The sequence below is a fragment of the Propithecus coquereli genome, unplaced genomic scaffold (assembly GCF_000956105.1).
Source record: "Propithecus coquereli isolate 6110/MARCELLA unplaced genomic scaffold, Pcoq_1.0 Scaffold139, whole genome shotgun sequence".
NCBI lineage: Eukaryota > Metazoa > Chordata > Mammalia > Primates > Indriidae > Propithecus > Propithecus coquereli.
The window spans coordinates 5,666,416-5,687,885 of NW_012138191.1; the positions used below are offsets into that span (position 1 = coordinate 5,666,416).

The 21,470-nt window shown below is 57.3% G+C and overlaps 2 protein-coding genes across 3 annotated transcripts in view; one reads left to right on the top strand and one right to left on the bottom strand.

Moving 5' to 3' along the window:
- Positions 1-1,471: 1,471 nt before the first annotated feature.
- On the top strand, positions 1,472-14,176 carry LOC105806207 (chromosome unknown open reading frame, human C20orf27). 2 transcript variants are annotated; one of them, XM_012639283.1, is made up of 6 exons: positions 1,472-1,625; positions 8,049-8,165; positions 9,479-9,621; positions 12,118-12,256; positions 13,169-13,291; positions 13,503-14,176. In XM_012639283.1, exons 2-6 carry the CDS (start codon positions 8,147-8,149, stop codon positions 13,601-13,603), a joined length of 525 nt encoding a protein of 174 aa, XP_012494737.1. In that variant the 5' UTR covers positions 1,472-1,625; positions 8,049-8,146; the 3' UTR covers positions 13,604-14,176. The 2 variants fall into 2 exon arrangements, with proteins under 2 accessions (XP_012494737.1, XP_012494738.1); XM_012639284.1 differs by lacking the exon at positions 1,472-1,625 and having other exon boundaries at positions 7,986-8,165.
- Positions 14,177-14,580: 404 nt separating this feature from the next.
- HSPA12B (heat shock 70kD protein 12B) overlaps positions 14,581-21,470 on the bottom strand; it is an 11,908-nt gene continuing 5,018 nt past the window's right edge. The window contains exons 6-11 of the mRNA XM_012639285.1: positions 19,766-19,940; positions 18,764-18,850; positions 18,234-18,338; positions 17,877-18,135; positions 17,165-17,268; positions 14,581-16,235 (exon numbers count right to left, since the gene is read on the bottom strand). Of these exons, the coding sequence (XP_012494739.1) occupies positions 15,580-16,235; positions 17,165-17,268; positions 17,877-18,135; positions 18,234-18,338; positions 18,764-18,850; positions 19,766-19,940 (1,386 nt within the window). The 3' untranslated portion in view covers positions 14,581-15,579. The remainder of the gene's footprint in view (positions 16,236-17,164; positions 17,269-17,876; positions 18,136-18,233; positions 18,339-18,763; positions 18,851-19,765; positions 19,941-21,470) is intronic.

The following is a 21,470-nucleotide window of genomic DNA, read 5'->3' on the forward strand; positions in this document are numbered from 1 at the left end:
GGGAAGGGGGAAAGAATCATTTTAAAAATCTCCATGTGGGCTAAACAAAATACATCTGCCTGCTACTTTGGCTCACTGTCTGCCAACTTTAGACCATGAAGAAAAGAATACACATGGGACTAGATTGGCAGGGCAGGGTGGAGGGGAGGGAAGTGGGGCGCGTGGAACGGTGGGAGTGGGTAGGAGGGTAGGCAGGAAGGAGTAAGTGGGCAGGAGTGGTGGGCTGAGATCAGAATGTGAAAAGCTCCCAGTGTCAACGCTGGAGGACAGTATCTCAAACGCCAGAGAGCGCACGAATCACCCAAAATGCTGCTAAAGTTTATGAAGCTCTGCTGGAGACAGTCCCAGAGTGTGGAGCTTTAGAGCAGGGCAGGAATGTGATGGAAACAATAGCTCAGAAAGATTAATTTGCCAACAGTGTGTAGACGGGAGGCCATGAGACAGGTTAGGAGTCACAGGGATCCAAAGGAGGGTGGGCAGCCGTGAGAGCTCTTTCAGAGGCAGCGACCCCCGCCCTTCTGAAGGGAGCTGGCCTTCAGCTGCCCAGGCTCTCTTCTAGTTCCGTTGGAAGTAAGGAGCTACGTGCTCCTTCCTTCACGTTGGGGAACCTGTCCCTGCCAGTGACATGTAGGTGGGGTGTTCACGAATCAGCCCGCGGAACCGCGGCAAGAACTCCTAAGACCCGAGGGCCACGCTTCTCGCTCCCCAGCTCAGTGGAGACGCCCACATCCCACCCCGCGTTGCCGAGAAAGGCGCATCTTGCTGCCATGGCGACCGCCTCCATGGAGACCGGGAGCAGAGGCTGCGGTCTCCAGGGGCACTGGCACAGGCTCTCCCAACCCCCACGCCGCGTGCCTTCTTTGTTCTTAAGCTTATCCAGGTCGAGCTGGGCTCCCAGGACGCGTCTCCGGCCTGCACCGGGGCGCTTCCTCCACGACAGGGGACAGAGTGGAAAGGAAAGACGTCGAAACCCAGGGGTCTGAGAGCGGGAAGGATGGAGGATTCCTCCGGTACTGGACAGGACTAGCGTGGCGCGTGTCGACTGCTAGCTAATACGGACGTGGAAGCCTAGGGAGAAAGCCGACCTACAGGCGCTCCACCTGGCCCTAGGCCCCGCCTGACGGCCGCCGGAGGAAACAAGGTCCAGGGGAGGCCCCTCCCAAGGAGGGGTAGAGGCGGGAGCTGCAAATTCCCAGCAGAAGGCGGGGCGGGGGTGGAGCCTACCTGAGGTCCTCCTTCTCTCTCTTCCGTCAGCCCCATTCTGGCTCATGGCCTCGTCGAGGGGGCCTGACAGCCTTCATCGCGAGAACTCGCAGGGCCCTGGGTAGGCGCCGGAGCGCAGGGCGCAGCCGCAGCAGCAGGTCCCCCTACACGTGATGCAAGTGGCTCGTCGCCCGTTGGCGGTTCTCTGGAGCCCGCTCATTGGTATGAAGCATCCTTCGCCCCACCCCCTGGCCCACCAATGGGCGGAGGCGGAGGCGGGGGCGTGCCGTGAGGCGGGCGGCCGCGGCGCGGGGCTCCCTTCCTCGTGCTCCGCGTTGAGCCCCAGCTGCAGCCGCCGCCGCCGCAGCCGCCACTGTCGCGTTCGTCCCTGCCCGGCCCGGCCCCGGGGTGCACCCCGCAAGGTGAGAACGTCCCTCCTCCCCCCACCTCCCGATTCTGCCCGGCTTACTGAGATTCCCCTCCTGCCCCCGGCCCAGTCCTGAGCCAGTGCCTGGGATCCCACCCGCAGTGATCGCAGAGCTGGGGAGGGGGGCGCCGCTGTCGGGGCCCAGCTTGGAGGACTCACCGGTGCCTGGGTGGGGTGATATCAGGTCCTCGGGACGCGGGTGACCGTTAGCTGGTGCAGCAGGGATGTTTTCCCGCGGGGCACTGTGGGGGGCACGAGTGTCACAGCGAGGGCGGGTGCGTAATGGGGTCAGCGCCCCCTCCTCCCCACGACCCCGCTGTTGCCACTGTCTTGCTGCATGACCTTGGACGAGTAGCTTCGCAGAGCCTCCGGTGCCTGGGCACCCTCAGGAAGGAGGGCGGTGATGTCTGAGAGAGCGGGCTCCGGAGACTTCCTGCGTCAGCTGAGTCTGGGGAGCGCACAGGATCATCTCTGAGGAACAGAGCCGTCAAATCGCAACTCGGGGTGGTGTGATGGAGGAATGTCCAGCTACATTCCCACCACCACCGAGAAGAATGGGGTGGGAGTGGAGGTGCCACACCCACGGGGATGGCGGCCGGAGAGGATACAGAGTCCTATACCTGCGTTGTTGTTTGGTGGCACGCGGCAGGAGGGATTGGATTTAGGTTCTGGACCAGCATTCCTGCTAGTGAGCAGGGCCCTGTGGGACTGAGAAGGGAAGTCTCAGCTTACCTTTCCTCTTGAATCTTGGCTTTGGGAGGTGTGGGAAGGGCGTTTCTCTGTCCCATGGAACTGGAGAAGGTTAGGGGGACAGCTGTCACCCCCTGGACCCAGCCTGGCCTTTGCTTCTTGGGGCCTCTGGGTCACAGGCCCAGGGCAGGGCCTGGGTGAGGCACGTAATCTGGAGGCTGGAGGAATGTGAGCATCCTCTGGCTGAGGGCAAGGTGGGGAGGATGCTGGACAGAGCACCTGTTGAGGAGGTGGGAGGGTGTGGGATGGTGGGAGTTTCTTCCCCATTTCACCCTCCTGCACCTCACTGGTTATGGAAGAGAACACACCCATGCTTATCCTTGCACCTTTGGCTTACTGGAGGGAGGAGAAAATGAAGTCACATCAAGGCTGAGTGGATGTGAAGCTGCCACAACCACACCTGACCTCCAGCCTTGTCTTTCCAGGCCTGTTCTGAGTATATGTGTCCCAGCTGTGTGTCCAGTCCTATGTCAGGGTCTGGGGGTCAGCAGGCCAGTGTGGCCCCATCTCAAGGCCTCAGTGAGCATTATTATTACAGGCTGGAGCTTTAACGGGAGGCTGGACAGTGCTGCTTCTAGACTGAGTGCCCGAGCCAGGACTGAGCCTCAGGCTGGGAACAGAAGAGGAAGAGGTGGGGAAGGTGGAAGGTTGTGGAGTTCTTGGCTCAGAGAAAGTCCTCAGACCAGATTGAGAATGGGGATTGAAGAAGGAGTGAGGAATGAGGCATGCCCCCAGCCACGCAGTAGTGGACAAGCTGGGGCTAGCCCTGTGATAAATTGGGGTATGAGCGCTGCTTTTGGAGAGGGAGATGGTGTGAGTTGGGGGGCAAGAGGGTGGCAGATTTGAGAGCTCTACTTTGCCATGGACACAATGTCTTTGGCCCTCCTTCCAGTCTAGAGCCTTGGGCCCTAGCATGGGATGGCCTGGAGCAGTAGGAATACCTTCTGGGGCAGGAGTCTGGGGCGCTGAGAACTCTGGGTTTCTGTGTGACTGTCCATCTGTCTTCCCACTTGCTATGTCCCTGGGGAAGGTAGCCTCGAAACAGCCTTTCTTTCTGAACCTAAGCAGGACTGAAGCTGGTAGTGCTCTATCCCCCAGAGAGAAGGTCTCTCAGATTTCCTGAGAACAACTGAGAGCCAAAGAAACCCCCAGGGCCCTTGTCCTAGCTTTCCAGCTCTTCCCATCTTGTGACTGTCCAGGGTCTGACTTGTTGACAGTCCATACGAGGGGGGGGAGGGTATAATATTTTTTGCTGGGAGGAGGGGCACCATGTTCCTCCCTGTGCATTTTCCAGGATATGCATTCTCCACATCTTCTTTGTAAGGCCCTGTGGCTAGAGGGGCCAGGGGTCTCCCAGCTGTCTGCTCTCTGGCCCTCCCTAGGAGCCTGGCTGCCCTGGGAGTGGCAGAAGGGGAGGGCAGGAGGAGGGAAGGGGAGGGAGGCCCCCTTAATCCTTGAGCTGTTTTCCAGAGAAGGCTGAGATCCCTGGGGGCTACTTTGAGGGCCACTCCTGGCTTCTCCAGGATTGACCTGAAGTGCCTCTCTGCGCCAGTGCTGCTGAAATTGCTGTTGCTTTAGAAACCAGGCCTTTGGGGCTTTGCTTTGCAGAGGTGGGGGGGTTGTCACAGAGCTTCAGGCACAACTGCGCCAAACCCTAGGAGGAAGAGGCCACTGCTTATTCCTGTGTTACAGATTAGGAAACTGAGGGACAGAGAAGTGAAATAACTTACCCATACAGCCAGCAAGGGCAGAGCCTGAATTTGAACTAGAACTGCTGCCTCTTGGGGGCCATGTGGCTTGGGCCACAGTGGAGACTTGGCTGGCACAGAAGGAGGTGGGAGGCAGGGCTGGGCTTGGGGTTGCATGGTGGCCTAGCAGTTCTCTGTGGCTGCATTAGGGGAGGCCTGATGTCCTCTTTTCCTGCTTCTCATGGGGAATTGTGTGTGGGTGAGAGTCTAGCTCCTCGAGGACAGGGACCAGCATGCTCTCTGTTGAGAAAGGATGCTGGGTTTTTCCAGCCTCCTTTGGGCCCCTGAAGTCACTTGCCTCCTCCTTCTGTGTTCTCACTGTCAGAGGGTTACAGGAAGTCCTGAGTGTCAGGGCTTTACTAAATGGTGGGCACTGCATGAGACGATGTCCTGCCCTCAGTGGGCTTTGCATCTCAAGGTGGGCACGGGCAGGTAACCAGCTGACTGGATGGAGCAAGGCTGAGGGAGGAATGCCGGTGGGAGGCCATGCTCTCTGAGGCAGGGGTTGGCTAAGAGAGTGGGGTGGGGAGTTCCGCTTCCTGAGAGCCTCCGGTACAGAGTGGCTGGCCCTGACCACAACACATCTGCCTGGAGGCCCGGCCAAGGCGCGGACTTGGGCTCCCCTTATGTGGTCGTTCAGTCAACTAATATATATGTCAGATGCTATGCCAAGTGCTAGGGACACAGGGCTTGGCAAAAACACAGTCACTGCCCTTATAAGGTGGGGAAGACAGATATCAAATGATCCCAGAAGTGAGCAAGGGGATCCTGTAAAGCAGCAGTCCCCAACCTTTTTGGCAGCAGGGACCGTTTTCATGGAAGACAATTTTTCCACGGACCCAGGGAGGGGGAGGATGGTTTCAGGATGATTCAAGCGCGTTACATTTATTGCGCACTTTATTTCTATTATTAATTTTATTGTAACATATAATGAAATAATTATACAGCTCACCATAGGCTGGGGACCCCTGCTGTAAAGAGTTTCAGTCCTATCCTGGGATTTGGTGGGGGAGGGGTATGCTGGGGCTGAGACCCTGGCTGAGGTTTGTCCCCTGAAGGGGACAGGGGATTGTTCCTTGCTGAGGGGATGGCCAGGGCAAAGTGGGCAGGGGCCAGGCAGTGGGCTGAGGGATGGAGGGAAGGCAGAGAGGGGGCCTTGCATGTACTGGGTCGGTGTGTTTTGTGAGAAGGACCCCCTGGGAGCCTTTGCTCCCCCTGGTTAAGAGTTTCATCTGGGCCTCCAGGAAGTGTCCTGGGAGATGGGAGGACCTTGTGGACATTGGGCTGTCACTGCCCCATAGCTGCAGAGGTGTGACTGGAGCAACCTCTGCAAGGTAGGAGGAGGGCCTGGCACCCTTGTGCTTGGCCATTTGTCACATGCTCTGAGTCCACAGCTTCAGGGGGTAGCTGGAGTGGGAGAGTCAGGGGGCTGCTCTCTAAGGCCAAGCTCCCAGGGACAAGCTGAGCATTTCAGGGCTGAGATGACTAACCCCATTCACGTGGCCAGAGGTGAGTGGGGCATAGTTCCCCTCTCTGTACCCTGGGCTGGGGCCTGGGACTTGCCTCCAGGGAGATGCTAGGGCCTGGGGCTCTTCCTGCCCCGGCCACTCCTGCATTCCAGAGGCCAAGCCTTGACCTCACCTGCATCTCTCTAGGCCTCCTCATACCGGGGCTCCTGGTACCCAAGCTGCAGACACCCTGCCCGTGAGGCAGGGCTTGGGCTTGGGTGTACTTCTGAGAAGTGGGGTGGGAGGTGAGGCCACACTTGCTCCCAGGGCAGCTTGGCACCCAAGGGACCTTGAGATCATGCCCTCGACAGGCCCAGCCCCAGACTCTGAGGCCATCCTTTGGTTTCTCTTCAGTCCCTGGACTGACTAGCCAAGGTCACTCATGGGTCACTCATCTCTAAATACTTGAATGTGTTTCTCTGAAAAAAGAAGTACATTGTTCTCTACATAATATAATTCCATTGTCTCACCTAACAAAATCTACTCATTTCTTTGTGTCCTGTCTCTCATATCCAGGCCATTCACATTTCCCAATTATCCCCCAATGTTTGTTTATTTAATTAATGCGTTTTTCTTTTTCTTGAAAGGCCATCTCGGCTTCAGACCCCTAATGTCTTTTTTATAATTAGATAGAAACATCCTCCCCCTACTGAGTTTTCTTCTTGCAGCTGATGTGGTGAAAAATCCAGGTCATTTGTCCTGAAGATTCTCCTGCCTTCTTGGTCTCTTAAGTGTGTTAATTTAGAACAGGGGTTGGCAAACTTTTTCTGTGAAGGGCCAGATAGACTCTGTAGGCTGTGCGGTCTCTATCACAACTGCCTGAAGTAGTCTTGTTTCAGTGCAAAGGCAGTCATGAACAGCATGTAAACGAATGAGTGTGGTTGTGTTCTAGTAAAATTTTATTTACAAAAAACTGGTGGCAACCCTACTGTCAGCTGAGTAAGCAGCTATAGTTTGTGGCTTCCCTATCTAGAACAATCTCCCTTCCTTTTTTTTTTTTTTTTTTTTTAATTCTTACAGTTTGAAAAAAAAAACAGGTCAGTCGTCCTGTAGAATATCTTGCCTTCTGGGTCCTGTAGAACATCGCTTTCTCACGGAGTCATTTAATTTGCTCCACTGTCCTCTGTGTTTTCAGTACATGAGAAGTTGGAACTAGAGACTTGTTTAGACCCAGGTTAAACATTTTTGGCAGGAAGCCCTTGTCAGTGATGCTGTGACTTCGAGCTGTCTCACATCAGGAGGCATCAGTGTGTCAGGTTGTCCCAGGGAGATGGACCAGTGTGTGACTGGGTGAGGTCACATCCCTCCACTGCAAACCTGCATTATTCCCCTATAAGAATAACACAAGGTCATCTGTCGAAGGCACTCGGGCCTCTGTGAGTATGTATGTCCCATCCACCTTTCCTTGTCCCATCCAGCTTCCCTTCCTGTTTTAGCAGCCACTGGCTCTTGTTGCCTCCGGCATTTGTTTCTTTAGGGGTTGCAGAATGACTTAGCATTTGGCCATTCCTTTGTTATTTATTAGCAAGAATTCTTCTGGAAAGAGAAGCTTGACGTCAACCACCAAGGCAATTTGCTTCCGAGAAAGGCCAAGAGACAGGTTGAATTATTTCTCTTCAGTCGCCAGTTTTCAAAGGAAAGAGTTAGGGCATTGCTACTGTCCGTGGTGACAAATGAGGGTTTGGGTTAGTTTTGCTTTCTCCTCTTTTATTAATCTCTGTGAATGCGCCTCTCTCGTGTGTTCCATCTGCTTCTATTAGTTGCTCTCATTCTTTTTGATGCAGCTTGGGTACCAGGAGCTGGGAGCAGCTTTGAGACTCAGGCCAGGGTCTGAATGGTGGGTTCAGATGGGGGCATACTCCCTCCCTGGGCATCTGTTCTGTATATGGCCCTGACAGATCACCAGGAGGGAGAGCTCCAAGGACATGTTTATTTCATGTGGTCCCCATTCCTGCCCACCACTGTGCACACTGTCAACTCTGACTTGTACCCTACTGCATTGGGTGTGTGACCTAAATAATGTGGCCTCCAAGCCCAGCCTTTGGGGTCAGCACCACCAGAACTGGCCCCTGGAAAGTAACAATAAAATCCCCCTCCTTTCCAGGCTGCCCTTCCTGCCAGCCCCAGCTGGGCTGGGCACAAGAGTCCTTTGACACCTGGAAGCTGTAGCTTAGCACATGCTGGCAGGGCCCTGGGTTGATGGGGTATCAGGCAAGGGTCGAGCTCTTGGTGAATGTGGGTGGTGGGTGGAGGATAGGGCAGAAGCCCCTGTACTGGTGGATGCAGGCACCACCTGGGCTGCTGGGAGCAGCAGGGGTTTGGGTCCTTCCTAAAGGGAGCTCCTCTGCTCTTCCCCAGCCACGGGCCCATGGGTGACCCTGACCCCTGCCTTCCCCAACCCCCATCCTTTAGGCTCCTGCTGGTGTCCCTGGAGCATGGGAGGCTGCTGAGCTTGAGTGGCGGTGTCCGGCAGGAGCTGCGTGTCTCGCCCTGTGGCAGGGAGGGCGTCCATGGCTGCAGCCAACAAGGGTAAGTACTTTCCTGGCCAGCAGGGTTTGCATGAATTCTTCCAGTTGGCCTTGATAAGGAGGGCCATTGTTGCAGGCGCCACCTGCATTGGCTGTGTGTGTGTGTGTGTGTGTGTGTGTGTCTGAATGGGATTCAGAATATGCCATGTTTGTGCCAGGTCCTGGGGACCCCTGCTAGCTCCTTGACATGCTGGTTTGTGGAGGTGTGTGCTCTCGTGTCCCCATGTTCCAGCCCCCCTGTTCCACTGCAGGGGTCAGGGGGCATGAGGGGCTTGTGGTGAGCACCGAGACTGGGGAGGTAGGCAGGGCCACAGCAGGCTGTGGAAGGGAACTTGAATTTCATTCAGAGTCCAGAAGGGCTAATGGAGGGTCTTCGGCAAGGGAGACCTGGTAAGATTTGAGGGTCAAGTCTGAGGGGCTCAGCCAAGGTTGTGGATGTCCTTTGCTACATGTTGTGGAGCCCAGTCCAAGGCTGGCTCAGGCCCTCCCACCAAAAGGACTTTGGGAAGGGCTCTTGGGAGACCTCAGGCTGGGGGTCAGAGAGGACCAGGGTCATGCTCTTGGCCTCCCCCAGCCCGAGTGTCCATCCAACCCAGGCCCTCAGACTGGTTCTCCACCACCCTGCTTGTCTCAATCCTTTGCCCTTTCTGGCCCTGGAGAATCTGACCCTGCTCAGGGACAGCCCAGAGCCTTGACGATGGGCTAAGCAGAGGAGGGTAGGGGGTCTCAGGGTGGGGTGGGGTTTGGAGGCCCCCTGGGTTCCTCCTTCTTACCTGCCAATGAACACTGGGATTCAGTGGCAGCCGTGGCCTCTCCTAGGTGGGCTGAGTGTTTTCTGACCCTCTCTTTTTCTCCCACCCCAAGCAGGTTTCCTAGAGCCCATTCCTGTCCCTGTCCCCACAGGGGTCATCAGGAAGGCAGGCAGGGGCCTCATGGGGGAGGGCACTGGGCAGGGCATCCAGAGTCCTGTGCTGAGCCTTGCACTGCCCAGCCTTGGTGAGAGTCTGGAGGATTGTCCCTTCCTGTCTCTGGCACCAGCCTCATCCTCCAAGTGAGGGGTTGTATTAGCCAATCCCTGAGTCCCCCCATGTCACTGTCAGCAGGGGCATTTCTGTGGGAAGACCAGGCAGGTAGGGGCAGGGTGGGGGCCTCAAGCCTCACGATCCCGTGTCCTCCTAGCCTGAAAGGAGCCCAGCCAGTGGGTGCTGTGTGGTGTCAAGGACAGTGTCAGAGGTGGGCAGGGGATGAGGTGGAGTGGTTTCCTGGAGGTAGGGGAAGCTAGCAGCCCCTGGAGCCCTCTCGCACTCTTCCTAGGCAACAAGCCCAGAGTCCGGAGTATCCGCTTCGCAGCAGGCCACGATGCAGAAGGCTCCCAGAGTCACGTCCACTTTGATGAGAAGCTGCATGACTCAGTGGTCATGGTCACCCAGGAGAGCGACAGCAGCTTTCTGGTCAAGGTACATGCACACCTCCCCCATTACCAGCCTCACTCCCTGTCTCCCTCGTCTACCTCCTCCCTGGCTCTGCCAGCTTCCTGGGCCTACCTGTCCCCTCTCCTCTCAGCTGGGCTCATAGGCACGTGTTTGCCCCTCCCTGAGCCTTGGTTTCCCCATCTGTAAAATGGGAGGTGGTGAGATTTCAATGAAATGAGTACGTTTAGAATGTCACTTGAATCAGGTGAGCAGAGCCATTGTCATCCTCAGCCTCACCCAGACAATGGCAACGGAAGGTGGTTGTCAAGGCTGTGGTGCCACAGGCCTGGGTTCAGGTCTAGGCCAGCCATTCTGGCTCGGTGACCCGAGGGAAGCCACTGTGGTTTCTCTCCTTTCAAGTGGAGACAGTTCACACCCTATAGAGTTGGTGTGAGAATGGAAGAATGTATATATGTGATATAGGTGTGAAGCTAATTATGGCAATAACAAGCTGTGACTTTTTCTACCCTTTTTTTTTTTGCCAAATCTCTGGCTGATTTAGGTTCTTTGTGGTAGTATTTATCACCCCCATTTTCTGCTTGGTGGAGCATCCACTTCTCCTGGTGGCCACGCTCACACCCCCTCCAGCATGCTCCTCCCATTGCTGGGACACTGGGATCCCACATTCACTTGGAAAGGGGCAGGAGAGAGTGTCCAGAGGGGCTGGATTGGGGAAAACAGGAATTGAGGCCTTCAACTGGGTCAATAAGCCAGGGGTCCAGAGTTGAGCAGATGTGCCCTTGTGGGTGTGGGGAGCAGAGGTCTCGTCCCGGGAGATGGTCTTGAGGAGGGGCTGCTGCCCTGCTCAGAAAAGGGCCCAAGTTTGTATCCATTTCTCCAGCTCAGAAATCCTCACTCTTTCTCCTTCAGCTGACAGCTTCCCCAAGGGAACAGAGTTTAAACAGAATGAACCAAAACTTTTAAAAATAGTTCCCTTCCCCCACTGCAAAACCCACGCGTGTTTATTAGATAAAATTTGGAAGATATGGAAAACTACAAAGAAATTTCAAAGTATCACAGAGTCATACTATCCAGAAATAACCATGGTTGATACTCTGATGTGTGTCATTCCAGCTTTTATTAAAGCTTTGTTTCCAAAACCAAAAGCTGGTATCACAGCATACACGCGGTTTTTTGTTTGCTTCTGTTGTGAACTGTCTCCTGCATGTGTTAGTAAATAATTTTCCATGAGATTTTACAACTGCTTGGTATTCCATTATATGTGTCATCACTGATTTAGCTAGTTCCCTATTCCTGGGTGTTCCGGTTGTTTCTGGTTTTCACTGTTATAAATAAGGTAGTGATGAGTATTTATTTATTTATTTTTTTGCACATCTCTGAATACTTCCTCTGGAAAATTGTGCAAGTGGTGCAGCCGGGTCACAGGGTCAGGTGGTAGGTCCAGCCAGAAAGCCTTCTTGAGAGGTGTGCCCTCCACCAGCAGAGTGTGAGGGGGTCACATGGATTGAGGTTTGTGTGGGAATGTCAGTCTGGTCCACTGAAAGGCTAAAATTCTGTGCAGTTAGTCCCAACTGGTCCCCACAGGTGGCCGTCGAGCCCCAGTAACCATGAGCTGGAGTCTGTGTGCCCATGAAACCTGTGGGTATAGCGTGCACCCTGCGCCTGCTAAACTGCACTCCCAGCAGCCACCCTGCTCAGCAGCCACCCTGGCTTATAACCCTTCACACCCCTGGAGTTTCCAAGAATGGCATCTGTCCCAGAGGGCATTGGTTGCCAAGCACTGTGTATGAACAACAGAAATTGCTTGGGTCATGAGTAGGTAGGTGTAGGCTCAGCGAGCCTTTGAGTGGGCAAGCAGGCACCCATGGTCAGGTGCCAGCAGGGCAGGGAGGAGCCCTAGGTCAATGGTGCCAGGCCTGTGGGCCAGCTCTGGGCTGACGCAGCTGGTCCAGTGTCCATCGATCTAATTCCATCCTATCCCTCATCCTGTGCTGTGCTGCCTAGTGTCTCCATATGAGTGACTAGAGGACCAGAGTCTCTGACCCTGGGCTGCTTGCTCTGGGCAGGTACTGGTAGTGGTTGGGGCAGGTGGGTGGCCTGTGTCGTGGGACTTTGAGCCTCCCCTTTAAGTGGCCTGTGCCTTGCTGTCTACCACGCGTGGCAGAAGTGGCCAAGAGGTCTAGGGAGGACTTTATCTTGGCCACACTGTGTATCCTCTGGCCAGTCATTTCCTCATCTAATAACACAGACCACTAACGACAGTGGGGCCTGTGAGCCAGATGCTGAGGACCATGCTGGCTGAGCTGTGGGGATGAGGTCCTTTGGGGAAGGGGCTCTGTCAAAGGCCCTGGGGCCATCGGGCTGGGGTGTGGACCAGCTGGAGTGATGGAGGGAATGAGGTTTCCTGGGCTCCTCAGGGAAGCAGGTGCTGGGGCCCACAGGGATCATAGGTGGCATGACTGGGTGGTTCCTGGGGGAAGCAGTAAGTGAAGGTAACTTCCTCCCCCGCTCCTGCTGCAGGTCGGCTTCCTGAAGATCCTGCACAGGTATGAGATCACCTTCACTCTGCCTCCGGTGCACAGACTGAGCAAGGATGTCCACGAGGCACCTGTCCCCAGCCTGTACCTCAAGCTCCTCAGCGTCGTGCCCACCTCTGAAGGTGCGCCCCTCCTCCAGCAGGGGCTGGATGTGAGTGGGAGTGAAAACGTGGGGTGCTCCCTTCCCCCCTTCTAGGGTGGAGGGGTAACTCAGCAAGTCAGGGACATGGTACCTCTTTATGGCAACTTGGCAGGTCCCATGCCCCAGGCCTCACTCCCTGTCCCTGGACAGAAATCCATGAGCTCACACTGTCAGCCCGCATCTGCCCACCTCATAATAGTTTCCTCAGTGGGGAGGTAACTGAGACGGGAGCCGCTGAGGAACTGGCTTTACGCTTGCAGCCCTCCCTCCCGCCTGCCCCTCAAGGAAAACCTGCTGGAGCCACAGGCACTTTGTGGCTAACTCCTAATACTCACCCTTTCCAGCAGGCCATGGGTTTCAGGCTGCTTCTCCCTCCAGGCTGGCTTCAGGCCTGCTCTCCGGTCCCTACCCTGGCAGGCACCAGGGTGTCAGTTTCTCCAAGCTACAGCTTCAGTTTCATGTCTCCCCCTGTGACCTTGCCCTACGGTGGATTGAGTGAGACCCCTCCAGCCTTTGCCTCTGGCCACCTGACCCACTCAGAGCCTGCCCTGCCCCCTTTCCTGCCCCATCTCCCCCCTCTCCCTGCCTTCCTTTCTGGGGAATCAGCGGCCCCTTGTTTTGGAAGCCTGAATTTGACCCAGCTTCACCCTTGGAGCTATACTGGGGTGGCCTGGAGGCCAGAGGCACCTGGAGCTCATTGAAGAATGGGAAGTCTCTGAGGCCTGCGTACCCTACCTTGGGGGCCATGGTTCTCTGGGCTCCAGAGGGGCCACCCCTGCTCATTTCTGGGAGAGGCTCAGAATGTCTAGGTGCTGGGTGGGGGCCAGTGAGTGCTGGGGGTGGGATCGTAGGCTGAGGGAGATGCTGATCACCTGCCCCTGTCCCTGGGCAGGTTACAGCGTCAAGTGTGAGTACTCAGCACACAAGGAGGGCGTGCTCAAGGAGGAGATGCTGCTAGCCTGTGAAGGGGGCGCAGGCACCTGCGTGCGCGTGGTGGTGCAGGCACGCGTCATGGGTGAGAGTGCAAGACACGCGTATGGCTGGAGGAGGGAGGCGCAAGCCTGGCCGCAAGGGTTTCTGTCCTCCGGGAGCCCGATCTGAAAAAGGGATGGGGTCCCTCTTCCAGCCGATCACTGAGGGAAGGGGGAGGGGTCCTCTTGTAGTGGGTCGCGTGGGTGGGGCGAGGAACACAGTGTGGCACATCCACTCGCACCCCTGCCTTGCAGACCGGCACCACGGCACACCCATGCTGCTGGACGGTGTCAAGTGCGTGGGCGCCGAGCTGGAATACGACTCTGAGCACAGCGACTGGCACGGCTTCGACTGAGGCGGGCCACCTGTCCGCCTCAGGGCCCCTCAGCCTTAAACCCCGCCTCGTCTCCCCAACATGCTGCGTGATGGTGTGGCTTCCTCGCCCCTCCCCAGGGTGGGCGTGGGGGTGGAGTGCCCAGGGGCCTCCAAGCCAGGGCCTTGCCCACGCCTCTCACCTCTGCCTTCATTCGTGCTACCACCCTGCCTCTCCTGCGTCCTCCTCTCCCACTTCCTCCTCTCGGTGTGCCTCAGTCTCCTGCCGGAAGAAATGGATTGAGCCCGCAAGGAGGCTGTCTGAGGAAGGGAGGGGAAGGGGCTGGGGTGGGTTCTACCCACTCCCCACCCCAAGCCATAGGGGCTCCAGCCAGGGTCTGGGAGAGGACGGAGCTGGCTCTGTGACGTCGTCGCCCCATTACTGCTGCTGCTTTCGCTTCAGCGCCTCTCCTGCCCCTCCCTCTTCCCCACTGTGGTCCACGGTGAGTAGGAGGGAGGTGCAGTCCCCAACCCCTACCCCTCAGGTCTGTGTTACTTGGTTTTTAAACGACTGGTTGGGATAGAACCCTAAAGAAATAAATCTTCCAGTGCATACTAGAGGCCAGCTGAGTTTTTGTTCTCTGGCATCCGGAGAATGCCCAGTCCTTTACAGATGGGCCAAGGAAGGACTTGGGTAAAATTCTTTCAGGAGGCAAAGGCACTGCGTGGCATATGGCATTAGCCCCAGAAGAGGTATGCACAGGTGGTGGCATTTTAGGCCAGAGACTAACTGCCAAGACAATTCATTTGAATGGGTCTCCTGCCCAGGCCAGAGGTCTTAAGGAGTGGGGGGTGGGATGTTGTTTGGGATGCTTGACAGGTTGACAGCAGCACCCCCTTCTGGTCAGTCCCCTGCCTTGTGCACAGTTGAAACCATTCTCCCCTCTCTCTAGCACCCGGGGCCCTTACGCTACTCCCACTATTAGGGTCCTCACTCATGCAGTACCAGCAGCCTGTGGCTTCCCCTTGAGCCTAAATGCTTTATTGTCACCTTTGGGTTCTAAGGTAGGTGGGGCTGTTGCATATCATGGGTGGAGAGAGGTGTCTTGACATTTCACATTCGGGGAAACTGAGGGCCATGTCACAATGTCCTCTGGCACACCAAGTCAATGGCAGAGCTGGGACCAGCCCTCAGTGCTCTCTCTGTCCTTCCTATCCACCCTCCAGCTGCCCTTCCGTGGCTGGGGTGGGGTGCAAGTGGGTCATTCATTGGCTGTCCTTGGGACCTTTCCAGATAGGTATGTTGTCTGGAAGGAAAGGCCCTCCAGCATGCTCCCATCCCCTCATAACTGCCTTCACCATAATAATGCACCCTCCTCCCCATTAGTTAGCTACTGCCCTTTCTACAATAATCAGTTATACTTCGGTGGTCAGTGCCACACCCAGGAAGGTGCTACTACACCTGTCCCTCTGGTGTCCGTTTCTGGTCATTTCCCCACAGCACAGGGTTGCTCTGAGCGCTTCCCTGTATGGGCTGAGCCCATCACTTGGTGAACTCCAGCCCTTCAGGTCCAGGCCCTGCACAACCTCCCTGCTGTGGCTCTCCCCTCCCACTGCCTCCATCCCTTCCCGAATCCCCACCCGGCCAAGTTCAGGCAGGGGCTCCCAAATTCAGGCCAGGGCTCGGTCTTCTGTTGCATCCTGCCTTCGGGGTCACATGCCCCCTGCCAGGCTGGGCGCATGGTCTTGCGTGCCTCTTATAATTATCCCTTATCTACTCAAGTCCTTGGCAGTTCCTTTCAGCCTTCCAGTCAGTGGACCAGGGCCCAGTCCCAAAGCCATAGTCTGGAGTTTCCGCACCCAGCCTCCCATGACCTCATCTTCCCCCGGCTGGAGGGCGGGGAAAGAGGCGCTGATAACAGAACAAGCAGGTTCCTCCCCCCCACCCCGCACCCCAGACTCTGGGACCGAAAGGGGGCGGGGCCGGGCAGAAAGGGCTGGCACAGCGCCCGCGCGTCCTCAGTTGGAAAGGAAGTCGATGGCTGCGCGCACCGAGCGATTAGTGCTGACATCGACCGCGGTGACCTTAATCTCGGTGTCGCCAAACTGCATGGCGGCGCGGATTTCGCGGCGGCCAGGGGGCGCGCCGGCGGTGTCCGGGCCGCCGTCGGCGGGCTCGAGCTCCAGGCTGAGCGCGCCGCACTTGCGCACGCCCGGGTCGGTGATGAAGCGCGCGTCCTCGGCGGCGCAGCAGTACAAATTGATGAGCACGCGCCGCTGGCCCGGCCGCGCCGGGCAGTAGCTGCGCCGCACCTCCTCGCCCAGGGCCACTGACTGCTCCGCGGCCACGAAGCGCTCGAAGACGTCCGTGCACCAGCGGCGGCCGTCGCGCACCAGCAGCTTCTCGGGCGGGTGGCGCCCAGCCACAAAGCGGTTGAGCACGCCTACGCCGTACGTGAGCGGCGAGCGGCGCACCCGCACCACACCCGGCGCCTGGCCGAAGAGCACCGCGCCCTTGAGGATGGTGAGGCCCACGTCGTGCGGGACCACGACACGCAGGCCGCGGGCACCCAGCGCCATCTGCACCGCGTGCTGCAGCACGGCCGACTCCGCAAAGCCGCCCACCAGGAACAGCAGCTTCACACCCTGCACCTCGGGCCGCGCCAGCAGCGCTTCTGTGGGACAGGGACGGTGGTGGAGGGGAAAGAGGAGAGGGTGCAGAGAGAGCAGCTAAGGCCACCACTACGCAGCCACTGGCGCCTCCCCTCCCCCACGCGTACCCTCCTGGCAACTAGAAACTAGCCACTTGAGCTACAAAACGATAACCCAGTTCTGATGAAAAACACTGAGTGCTTTCATTGAGGGCTCCTGGCAATACTTAGGAGCTCTGCCTCCCCAACACTCACGCTCCCCGCTTCTCTCCCACCACAACGTGGAGGGCGAGGGACACATATTAAACGCCTAGACACTGTGTGAAAGACACTGTGCTCGCTCTAGATACTTCAGCTCATTTTATCCCTGTGATAACATTTTGGGAAACTCAATACTATCACCCCATTTTATAAATGGGGAAACTGAGGCACCAGAGGTTCTTTAACTTGGCAAGACTACACATCATTGCTCCTAGCTTTTTTTTTTTTTTTTGAGACAGAGTCTCACTGTGTTGCCTGGGCTAGAGTGCTGTGGCATCATCCTAGCTCACAGCAACCTCAAACTCCTGGGCTCAGGCAATCCTTCAGCCTCCCGAGTAGCTGGGACTACAGGCATGCGCCACCATGCCCGGCTAATTTTTTCTATGTATTTTTAGTTGTCCGATTAATTTCTTTCTATTTTTAGTAGAGAGGGGGTCTCGCTCTTGCTCAGGCTGGTCTCGAACTCCTGAGCTCAAACAATCCACCCGCCTGGGCCTCCCAGAGTGCTAGGATTACAGGTGTGCCCCTAGCTCTTAATCACCACTGCACGTCATCCTCCAGGTGTTCCACATGATTCTGTGTCTCATCCCAGTGTACAGATGTGTGGAGGTTTCCAGGCACAGATGGAGGAATTATCATCTCATCTGGGTGTGTATGTGGGAGTGAATGGAGGACCCAGCCCAGGTGCTCACCTATGTGTTGGATGATCCCGCTGACGGTGGGCTGAAAGAGCTCGTTCATGGCCTCACATGACATCCGGAGCATCCCCTGTGAGGACCACTTCACGAAATTCACACTGTAGGTGGTAAAGTGGGCACAGGCCCATGGTCAGGGCCCAGCTGCTTGCACTAGCTTGGGGTCCGTCATCCTCATTCCCTACCCCTGCTTCCAGGCAGAAGTGCCTGGGCACTGACTGCACGCGGTGTGTGTAGAGATTGGGCCGGGTGCACGTTAGCCCTTAGCCCCACCATGCTCTCCCAGGGGTTTTAGCCACCAGCCTGCTCCAGATTCAATCTGAGATACCGGGAGAGGAGCCGCCCCTTGCTTCTGTGCAGAAAAGCCAAGGAGCACTGGCTGGCAGGCGGGTGGCGGCAGCCGGTGGTGGGGGGGGGGGGTTAGGAGGGAGGAGAAAGGCAGGAAGGAGATGACGTTGCCCCGCCTCCCCCCACCAATGCGTCTCCCTTTTGCTCCTGTTCATCTGGGCTGTGGATTTGGGGGCGAAGCCTGCCGGGCTTGGGTACTGGTGCCCCTCCCCCTGCTCCTGGGCTGGCTTTATGGGTGTGTGGGATGAATCAGGCAGACCTCCAACCCCACCCCCGAGGCCCAAGACCCTCCCTTGCAGGGGCATTCCCGTCAGCAAACCCTGCCTGCGCCCTGCGGGCCCCGGACCGGCCCCGGACCCACCTGCTCCGGCGCAGGGCGGTCTCCACGTTGTGGCCTCGCTGCTTGCGGTAGAATTCGATGAAGGAGAAGGGCAGCGAGATGTTGAGCGCCCCTGCACGGTGCGGGCCGGCCGTGCGTTTGCGAGCCTCGAAGGCGATAGTCAGATCCACCCAGGCTGCCGGCCGTTGTCTTTTGAAGGTGGCAATGAAGTCCTCGCCAAAGATGCGGCACAGAAGTTGCTCGAAGGCCAGGTCCACGCCCACCGCGCCGTAAGGGCCGCCTGAGTGGGGCGGGGGTGTCAGCGCCCACCCGACCGCCAGGGGGCATTGGCGGGGACCCGGGCGCGCTGGGTACCAGGGGCGCTACTTGGCCACTCACCAGACGCCTTGTAGAGCTCCTTGAGGGTGCCGTGGGGCTGCTCCAGCTGGTGCACGGTCAGGTCCACGGTACCTCCGCCGCAGTCTGCCACCATGTAGCGGTCTCCTGCGACGGCGAGGGCGGGTACACACTCGTGCTCTGCCTCCACCCTCAGCCTCGGCCCCCTCCAGCCTCTCCCAGCCTCAACCCTGCCCTAGGCCCCCAGCCCTGCCTGCGGGGGCTGGGGGAGGGACGTAAGGGGCTTCAGGTGCTTGAACCTCAGGCCACCAGATAGGGCGAGAGTGTGGGGGAGAAACTGTTCCAAGGCTCTGCAACTCCACCTGAGCGTCAGCGGAGAATGCCCTGGAGGAGTGGGAGTTAGGGGTGCGGCTGTGAGTGGGGTGGGGATGCAGGTGTCTGTGAGGGGACTGCCAGGTTAGGTCCGGCGGATGGAGGAGGAAGAGGCAAGGTTTCGCAAATGTGCCCTTCCTCCCATCAGTATAAGGTGCCCCACAGGGGCCAAGAATATCTCCACCCCACTCTCCACCTACCTGCTTGCATCTCTGCCCACAACTCTCCTACACCTGACTCCACCAGGAACGTGCGGCTGTGGCGGGACCTTCGCAGCTGCTCGCGGGCTGGGGGTCAGGGGTCAGCAGGAAGTGAGATTAGAAAGAGGTGCTCCAGCTACCACGTGCAGCTCCCATCCTCCTGCCAAGGCCCTCCATGAGCACCCGGAGCAGCCAGTGCTCCTGAAACGCCAACCCACCCCTGACTGGGTGAGGTTAATGCTGAACCCGAAACCTTGGCACTGTATCCAACAGCTGGGGGAAGAATTTCTGGACACAGGACTTTCCCTTAATGCAGAAGAGTTCAGGCCATGGCAAAATCAGAGTTGGGAGGGATTGGAGGAGCTGGGGGGTTAGGTCTTGGAAGGTGTCAGGGGGAGCTCAGGACTTAGGGCTTCTTGTAATGGGAGATGGCATTTAGGGGGATGACCAAGATTGACCATTGCTGTCCTTGGCCATGGTGCCGGGTCCTGGCAGCAGGAGCTTTCAGCTGTAGTGGGAGGCTTGGGGCAGGGAGCAGTAGCTGATGTGCAGGGATGGGAGGGAGGGGCAGCTGATGCAGTGGCTGTTTAAGGGAAAGCTCCTGAAGACCTCCCCCTTCAGCTCGCAGTGGGGGCTGACTTCCCCCTTTGTCAGTACCCAAGCATCTACCCTGGGATGGGCTGTCTCCCCCAACTCGCAGACTCAGGGCTGGGCTGAGTCCTGCCCTCCTCAGACTCTGCTCCCCTAGGGCAAGGTGACGTTTCCACCCTCAGATTGGGCTCCCCCAGGTCAGAGCAGTGGCCAGTCCTCTGACTAGCTTCCCCCTGAGCAGGGCAGCGCCTCCCTCTCTCAGACTGAACTCCACAGGGATGTCTCTACCAGCTCAGATCGGGCTCCTCCACACTGGGGCTCCCTCCCCTTCATCCTGGACATGGCTGAGCCTCTGGCCTCAGCGACCCTCTGACCCTCCAAGGGTGGGCAATGCCCCTGTGGGCAGCTCACCCTGCCGGAAGCTGGAGTCGATGGAGCGGCGCTCGCCCAGGCGCCCACCACCTGGGGCCCGGCTGCTGAGATCCATGAGCTGGTGCAGACGCAGCTTTCGGCAGTACACAGAGGCAGCCTCAGGCTCCAGAGCAATGAGCAGTTGTTCTGCATTCTCTCGAGACACCAGTCCAGCCTAGGCATAGGTGGTAGGCAAGACCAGGCAGCACCATGGGTTGTCACACCCAAGATGGCGCCCCAGAGAGGGTAACTGGAGCCTTTGGGGCTCCCACCTCCTCCGCCATCACATCCCACCTATACTAGGCCTTTCAGGTCCGTCCATGCTGCATACATTTGGAGCTGCCTCACAGCCACCCTGTGATCAGGCTGGGGAGGGACATGGCTATGGCCAAGGGTGCCAAGAGGTTGCCCAGCAGAAAGAGACCAGACAGAGTGCAAACCTAGAGTGCTTGGGATCTGCCCATTCAAGCTTTCCAAGATGTCGGGGCTGCAGCAAGGTCTCCCTTCACAGGTGCAGGCCTGGCCAGCTATGTGCTGGCTGGAGATGTTAGCAGGCACTCTAACACAGTGGGGGGGGGCGGTGTAGTGGCTCAGAGGAGATGATGGGGAGCCCCATTTAGCTCATTGAACCCTCTTTCTCCACCAGGCTGGTGGTCACAGAGTTATAGACCACCTTACTCCCAGGAGAAATTTGTTCCCAAGGAATCTGATATAGCAGGAAGGAAGCAGTGAAATTCCAAGATAGGCCAGTTGGGGGGAAACAAACTCTGAGATCGGTTATTTCCAGCATCAGGGCAAGAGGTCCCTATAGGATGTACTTTATGGTTTTGTGGGTTCCCCAATTCTGACCAGATAGGGGAGGGGTATATGGGTGGGAGTGGAGAGTTCCTGCCCAGGGCCAGCCCTTCCTGAGCTGGCAGCCAGGGAACAGTGTGCGAGGAAGCAGTGTGGGTAAACGGGCAGGGGGCACTGGGGTGGAGGTCTTTGTTCTAGCTGGAGACAGCCTTGCTATCATCCCAGTCGCAGCAGGAAGATGCCCACTGTGCTCAGGGTTAGCTTCTTCCAGTTACAAGTATAAGCACCTACAGACCTGGCCTCTGGGTCATGCTTGACCCACAGCTGTGGGGGGTTGGGGATCCTGGTATCGTCCAGAAAGGTCCACAGGCAGGTTTGAGATCTCTTTTGGACATCCTAGGGTCTGTCCCCCAAGGCCCCAGGGTTAGGAACAAGCAACAGGTCTTGTGCTGGGAAGCTATGCCCTCTCTCTGTCTCCGCTGAAGAGGGTAGTGCCTGGGCCCCCCCACACCCCTTTCTGCAGACCTTTGAGCATCTCTCTGGTAGGAAAACCTGCACACATTGGCCAGAATCACCTCCCTTCATAGTTTCATAATCCTGTTTCCCCTGCTCAAAACCCTACAAAGAGGGCCAGGCGCAGTGGCTCATGCCTGTAATCCCAGCACTCTGGGTGGCCAAGGCAGGAAGATCGCTTGAGTTCAGGACAAGACCAGCCTGAGCAAGAGGGGAAACCCCCGTCTCTACTAAAAATAGAAAAAATTAGTCCGGGCATGGTGGCTCACGCCTGTAATCCTAGCACTTTGGGAGGCTGAGGCGGGAGGATCGTTTGAGCTCAGGAATTGGAGACCAGCCTGAGCAAGAGTGAGAGACCCTGTCTCTACTAAAAAAATAGAAAGAAATTAGCTGGACA